The 7,722-nt window shown below is 39.2% G+C and overlaps 1 protein-coding gene across 1 annotated transcript; it reads right to left on the reverse strand.

The window, feature by feature from the left end:
- Nucleotides 1-37: 37 nt before the first annotated feature.
- On the reverse strand, nucleotides 38-1,215 carry LOC121979741 (protein PYRICULARIA ORYZAE RESISTANCE 21-like). The gene is made up of 3 exons (XM_042531730.1): nucleotides 1,027-1,215; nucleotides 807-888; nucleotides 38-664 (listed from the first exon to the last, which is right to left on the reverse strand). The coding sequence occupies exons 1-3, from the start codon at nucleotides 1,072-1,074 to the stop codon at nucleotides 192-194; spliced, it is 603 nt and encodes a 200-aa protein (XP_042387664.1). The 5' UTR covers nucleotides 1,075-1,215; the 3' UTR covers nucleotides 38-191.
- Between the last annotated feature and the right edge of the window lie 6,507 nt (nucleotides 1,216-7,722).

The raw sequence follows: 7,722 nt of genomic DNA on the forward strand, positions 1-7,722 counted from the left end.
GCATCGGCCGCCGGTGAACTCACATCGACGCGATATATAAAGAGAAGTAGACTGTATATTTCTAGATAGACAAGCAACTCGATTGACGGTAAATTAAGTTTGCGTACATTATTGCGTTCCGAGGTTGACGTTCCTCAACCTCAAGATCCGCTCAGTGAATTATTTATGTGCGAAGTTATAAGAGAATTGAACTACATGATGGAGCAGATGGGGGAAGGCTCGGACTCGCACACGATTTTGAAGCATGGACAGTCGGTATTACATATGTGTGGCGGCCACGTTGGCGGCCAAATCGGCGGCCACTCTGGCGGTCTAATTGGCGGACACTGGCAGTGACGGCAGGGCTTGGTCGGCGGACACTGCTGCGGGCATGGAGGCGGACACGGCTTGATTGGCGGACACTGGCAGTTACAGCAGGGCTGGGTCGGCGGACACGGCGGCAGGCACAGATGCAGACACGGAGGCAGACACAGCGGCGGACATGGTGGTGGCGGCGGCGCAGGAGGCGGCTTGGGCGGTGGGTCCGGTTTGATAGAGACGTCTTTGATCACCTTGGAGGCCATGCAGCAGAGCTGCTTTATGAAGGCGTTGGGGTCGAAGGGGCCGGAGACCGTCACAGTGTTCTTCTCCTTATCGAACCCGAAGGAACTGATCGTGAATCGCTCTAAAAAAATCGCACAGAATCCAACAACATCAAGAAAAACAAAAAAAAAAAAACAAAAAACAGAATAAGCCACGATTAAAATTTCCTTGTATTCCTATCCATCTACTCAAAAACACAATAGACGAACGAATCGCGTGCTCACTCTGGAGCTTGCACAGAGTGCTCTTTATCTTCTTGGCGCAGCATCGGCATCCAAGATCAACCTTTATGATAACCGTGACGACCTGTCACAGTTCAAAAAAAAAATCCCAGTTTGACATGCGCGCGCACACGCACAAGTCAAATTGCATTAAACAGCTACCAAATGCTCACTACAAAAGAATTAATTAATAGTTCTCAAGGAGGAATTGGAAACTGAGTACCTTTGGGCCTTTCTTCTCCTCCTTCTTCTCCTTCTCCTTCTCAGCCATCTAAAGACTGAATCCGGTAGGCCTGAAAGAGGATGGGCAATGGGTCTCTCTTTTATAGCCATAATTCTATTTTGTTTCTTGTAATTATATTCTTATCTTAATTATCTCTCTTATCCTAGTTGGAGACAAATCAGTGACCATGAACCATAACGTTAACACTTGATGCGCCTAGGAGCTTTGTAGATGTACTCGACAGTCACTGCGTGCTCCAGTCGTGTCCAATGCATGAATCATGCAGCTTCAGCTTCTCTGTACGTAGGAGACTCACTGTACTTGTTAACGAAGTCAAGTAGCGTGCATGACTAAAGTATAGACTGGACCACCCACGTACAATAATTCATCTGTACCTGCAAGCAGAGACTTCTCTCCCTGCGTCATCCCCGAAGCATTCGTGATCTTAATTAACTGAGCTTTTCGAAAAAAAACAAGGAGTTAAACTCATAGGAAAATACAGAATAGCAATCGGCTCACAGATTGTTTGAACTTGTCTATGACAACATTCCAAATCACTCGAGATACTCAAAAACGCACGTACTGTATTTACTAAATTAAAGAGTCACTGATTCTCTAAAATCCTCTTCCATCTATTACAGCCCCAAACCGTCCTTGGCCGTGAGCTCACGGTGGAGCTCGCCAAACATATCACGAGCATTCGTGGCCACCTACCTGGTCATAATTTTGCAGGTGCATTCATTCTCATGGCCATTTCCAGCTAGTCGATCCCAATTTCGCGGCTGCTATTAATGGTGGCTAGCTCACGGTCAAAAACCACAGACAAAGTTGTTGCCAATGGCTTTTTAGTAAGGGAAGAGGTAATTTAGGGGATAAGTGCGTCCTTTAATAAATAAATATCAAACCAAGGTGCGCATTTTAAGTATTTTTTAAACTCGCCCTTCATTTGGGCTTCAAAAGTTCAAGTGATATCCGACCTCAATGAGCCCATAAACAAAGGAGAGGCTAACATTGGGTCGACTAACCCAAATCATTTGGAATCAGATTCTAGATCGATTTGAAATCAAGTAGCATTTTGGTTTTTAAATTTTTCATAAATGCCTCCCCGTCGCCCCCATAGGCATAGCTAAATTGGTACTTGGATAGTAAATTATCACATGTGAGTAGGAATCAAATATCCAAAGGAACAGTCTCTTAAGTAATAAAATCTTTCACATTTAAAGAGGTCACTCAGTCACCATAATATACTCCATCTTACTATGAAACCAACGATGAAGGACTCTTGGGATAAATGAATCACCTTTTACTATATAAATGTCTCCGTGTCTCTATGAATTTGACCGCATATCAAGCTTTTCATTTTATATCTAACAATGTAAGTAGCTTTAGCATCTAATTATGTATTGTTTTCCTGTCCTCTTCTGGTGAACGGAGCAAAATCCATAATGTCATAATTTTTAATTCAGATATTAGAATAAACATTTTTTTAAAAAATCAAAACTCGTCGAAAATCTAGATTTATTACTGAGTAGAACCCGTAATCGACCAACTTTCAGATCCAAAAAATATCGTTTAGGATCTTTTCAGCTTCTTCGAATATCTTTTTTTAATTATTTTTGATAATTTTTTATTTTAGATATTTGAGGGTATTTTTATCTTTTGGAAGTTAGGTCTTGAGTTTATTTAAATGCATGTTTAGTTGTTTTGATTTAGTTTTGATTAATATTATTTTTCAGTTGTCGTTTCCTTCTTGGGAATGTCGAGTATTTCTTATTTTCTAGTATTCCTTCTAGTATTTGTGTGTGCATTTTTTGTGTCACTAGCAGAGAGAATGACGCCGGCAACGTACAAGGACAAGAGGAGGTCGGAGAAGATCTGATGTCAAAGTGGCTAGCAGCGAGGGAGAGCGTCAACGTATGGTGCATGTGGAGAGGAAGAAAATGACGAGAGCCCTCGCATGAGGGAAGGCAACCTCGACATCATGAGGAGAAGAGGCGGCTAGAACCATGGCCAGCGGCGGTGTTCGTCGCGGAAGGAGAGGCCGTTGGAGAGAGGGAGAGAAATCATGAGAGAAACGTGTGAGAGAGAGATAGAGAGAGAGAGAGAGAGATGTTAGAGCTAGAGAGAGGGTGTGGGAGAGAGAGGGGGGCTGATGGTGCCCTTACGCTTGGAATCACTTTTCCTTCCCTCAATCCCAACCCTAAAAAGGGAAGAAAAGATGAAAAAGACAAAAATAAAAAAATATCCTCATCTATGTGGAGCTTATTTCCTATCTCAGCATCACATTGGAAGACGAGTATAAGAACTAAAATTCATTATTTTCGTGATAGCTTACCACTTGAGGAATTTCTAGATTGACTAATCTCTGTAGAGGAAATCTTGGCTTTTAAAGAGGAGCCTGAAGACAAGCAGACAAGCATGTACTCTTGGTTGCAACCAGATTACACGAGAAAGCGACTGCAACTGTATAGTAGCAACAAGTAAAATTGACCTTAAATAGGTTGAGTAAGGTAAAAATTATCAACTGAGAGAAGATAAAGAAACTCACGCAGGAAACCTTTTTACCATACAATTTCTAGCAATTAATGTATCAAAGGTTATAGAATCTGATGCAAGTCACCAAGTCAATGGAAGAGTATACCTCTGTTTTTTTTTTCAATTCGTTGCCAGGAATGAAATACATGAGATGAAAGATCAATTGGTGGCACGGGGTTTAAAATACTAGGTCCAGGACATTGTGAATATGTTTGATCCTATTTCTATATCTGATGCACACAAAGAGTGTTGGTTGTGGAAAAACATGCACGTCAAAATAGAGAAATTTTCTTGACAAACATTGCAAGCGGAGGTCTGAGTGTAGTGACTATTTACAATAATAGTGGTGTGGGAGGACATAAAGGTATCAGACAATTTAACAGAGAAAGTAGTAGAAGTGATAGTTTAAAGTGTTTTAAATATAAAGAGATCAAACACAAGGAGTCAGAATGTAAAAAAAATATAGGAAAAAATCACTATTTGTTGACAATGAAGATTGTGAAGAGAAAGGAGTAGAGATCACGGGAGACCCAGTGTATGACGAGGATGTCGTAAATGAAGTACTTAGAAGGAGATGTTGGGATGACACTAATAGTTTGACTCTTCTATTTAGCGTCGAAGTCAATAGCAGACGATGATTAGCTGTGAAGTAATATTTTTTAGTTGACTTGTACTATCTTTGGCAAGATATGTCACTTTGTGATCGATGTAGAAAGTTGTGAAAATATTGTGTCTGTTGAAGTTGTGCAGAAACTAACCAGATTGAGAATCATCCTAAACCCTATAAATTAGAGTGGCTTAAGAAGAGTAGTGAGGTATCGGTATCTATGAGGATTCTTCCATTTTCTATTGGTCTTAAATATAAAAATGTTATTTGGTGTGATGTAGTAGCGATAGACGATTGCCACTTGTTATTAGGCCGATCATGGCAATATGATAGAGGCATACATCACGATCGACGAACCAATACTTATAGTTTTGTGTTTGAGGGGATTAAATTATGCTCCTACCTTGCAGAGAGTCGGTGGAACAATCCAAATATGTAGGCAAAGTTGTGGCTTTATTATCTCGGGCTCAGTTTGATGAGGAGTTATTCGAAGCCGAAAAGGGTATATATTGATGGGAAAGGAGGTGACCGAATCCAACACCGATCCATAATTTATGGCTGCGCTAATTATCGAATTTAGTGAGCTTTTCCTGAAGAGTTACCAGGCGAATTGCCTCCACTACATGATATTCATCATCATATTGATACAGAGCTTGGACCCCCAACACTACCGAACAGAACACATTATAGGATGAGCCTACGTGAACATGAGGAGTTAAGACGATAGGTTAAAGAACTGTTATTTAAAGGTCATATAAGGGAGAGCATGAGCCCTTTTGTTGTACATATCCTTTTATTACCAAAATAGGATGACTCTTGGCATATGTGTGTGGACAACAAGGTCATCAATAAGATTACTGTCAGATATCATTTTTCCATTTCTTGTTTAGATGATTTCCTTGACCAAATTAGTGGATCTACTGTGTTTACTAAATTGGACTTGAAGAGTGGGTACTATTAGATTCATATCCGTCATGGAGATTAATGGAAGATAACTTTTAAGACTAGGAAAAGAGTGTACGAATGGCTAGTGATGCTTTTTGTGTTATCCAATGCCCATAGTACTCTCATGCGAGTGATAAATTAGTTATTATGGTCATTTATTAGTAAATTTATTGTGGTGTACTTTGATGATATTTTGATATATAGTGTGACCCATGAAAAACATCTTCAGCATATAAGGGAGGTTTTTAATGTGTTGTGGTGGGAGAAATTTTATATTGCAATGAAGAAGTGTATGTCCATGGCCCCCAAAGAGTTGTTTTTGGGTTATGTGATTTCAAGAGAAGGTTGGAAGTCAATGAATCTAAGGTACAAACAATGAAAGAATGGCACACACCGATGACCTTAACATAAGAGGAGTTTTCACGGTCTAGCTTCATTTTACATGCATTTCAATGCTTCTTTCAGCACTATCGTGGCTCCTATAACAAATTAATAAAGGGTGACCGATTTGAATGGACTAAGATGGCAAATTCAATTTTCCTATTGATTAAAGAACAACTCACAACAGTGTCAATCTTAGTACTTCCAAATTTTTCTTGACCTTTTGAGTTACACACAGATGCCTCTAAATTTGGTATTGTCATAGTACTTAGTTAGAACAACTGAGCTATAGTATTTTCCAGTGAAAAGTTATCTAGAGCAAAACCTAACTAAAATACTTATGACCTATTTGTTTCATTGAAAATTTATTTTGTACACGGATCATGATCATTAAGACACTTCACCAGCAGAACAAAGTGTCATCCTGACATGCGAGGTGGGTTGCTTATTCGGAGCAATTCACTTATGTGGCTAGACATAAAGTAGACATTACTAATTGGGTGTCAGATGCTTTAAGTCGCAAGAGTGGCTTACTAGTTATTATGTGGGTTGAGGTGTCAAGTTTTGACTCCTTTTGTGATTTTCTTGCTATACTTTTTTGTGATACTGCAAGATGTACAGGTTGGGAAGAAAATAATTTTTTTACTGCATGATGGTTCCTATTTAAAGGTAATCAATTATACATTGTAGATTGTAGTTTCCTCTTACAGATAATCAAGGAGTTGCATGGTGAGGGGCATGTTAGTCGAGATAGAACATTACAGTTGGTTTAAATTTCCTACTGTTGGCATATATTACGACGAGAAGTCGAGGAGTATATGTGCAGCGATGCAAAATTTGATAAGTCTCAAAGGAGTACATGTCTTTGCTAGTCCCTTCATGTCCTTGGGTTGATATCAGCATGAATTTTGTGCTAGGTTTGCCACGTACCCAGCGATGTACTGATTCCTGTTGGTGCATGTAGAGTTGACAGAGAGGGGTGAATTGCTTGAAAAATAAAGATAATCCTTTCTCGATCTTTGGGCTTAATTAGTTATACACAATTAATTAAATAATATAAAAATGTATGAAATTAATAACTTTAAAGAGAATAGTAAGAATGCTAGATTTACTTAGTTACAACCTAGGTGGTTGTTAATCCAAGGCGTTGAAAAAACTTCACTAGAAATCTCCTTTGTTAAATGTGGAGTAGTCTCTTACAGACGTTGACAACTCAAGAAAGATGCTAGGAAGTGTTTACAGAAATTGTAGTCCAGTTGTTGTTGAATTCCTAGCTCTAGAAGGATTTTTATAACTTCCTAAAAAATATTACCGTTGCTTGGAGGCACCTTCAAAGAGGTCCAGGGCACCTCCAAGAGGATAGAGTTTTATCTTCTTTGTCACGGTAGCCTAACGACTACTGGAGGTGCCTCAATGACTTGAGGGTGCCACCCAAAAAGACACGAGGGCACCTTTAAAGGCTTGAGGACGCCTTCGCTGCCCAACCTAGGTGAGGCTCCTGGACCGGGTCCAGGCGGCCAGAGTCTAGGCGCCTGAACAAGCAGCACTTTCTCCTTTTGCTTGGGTGATTTCAGTCATTTGGAATTGGGCTCACCTAAACTCATCTCTTGACCTTCTTCTCGAGCAATCTTCCACTCCAGCTTCTCGTCCCTTCGAAACGTCACATGCTTCCTTCTTGTCCGCCAATGTACTCTTCCGCAGAATCTCGCCCCTCGAGCTCGTCGACTCTCTTCTCATGTCATCCTTTTTACTAGCTGCGTCTTCTGTTCGACTTCTTGTATTCCTAAACTCCTGCACACTTAGACATAAAGATAAAACCCAATAGAATCTAACTTAACCTAGTTTATCACATTAAAACTAACCCGAGGTACTTACAATCTCCTTATTTTTGATGTGCATCAACTCAAGTTAATTTAGGGTTAAACTAATATAAAATTATTTGACTAATTAAATGAAAATTACAATTATAATAGAAAATTTGCAAGTAAGTACAAGGATAGATTTATAATTATCCTACCTCCCCCTTAATCATATCTCTCCCCCTTTGATCACATCAAAAAATTAGGAAAAATATGAAAAAATAGTTATAAAAAATGTTGAAAAGTTTTCTAAGGGATCATGAAGAGAATTAACAGTAATATAACATTTTTCAAACATAATTTTCAAAAATATTGTAATTTTACTAATTAATTCTCTGTTTTGATAAAAATAATTTAAAAAATTATTTT

Source organism: Zingiber officinale, chromosome 5A, assembly GCF_018446385.1.
Source record: "Zingiber officinale cultivar Zhangliang chromosome 5A, Zo_v1.1, whole genome shotgun sequence".
NCBI classification, from domain to species: Eukaryota; Viridiplantae; Streptophyta; class Magnoliopsida; order Zingiberales; family Zingiberaceae; genus Zingiber; species Zingiber officinale.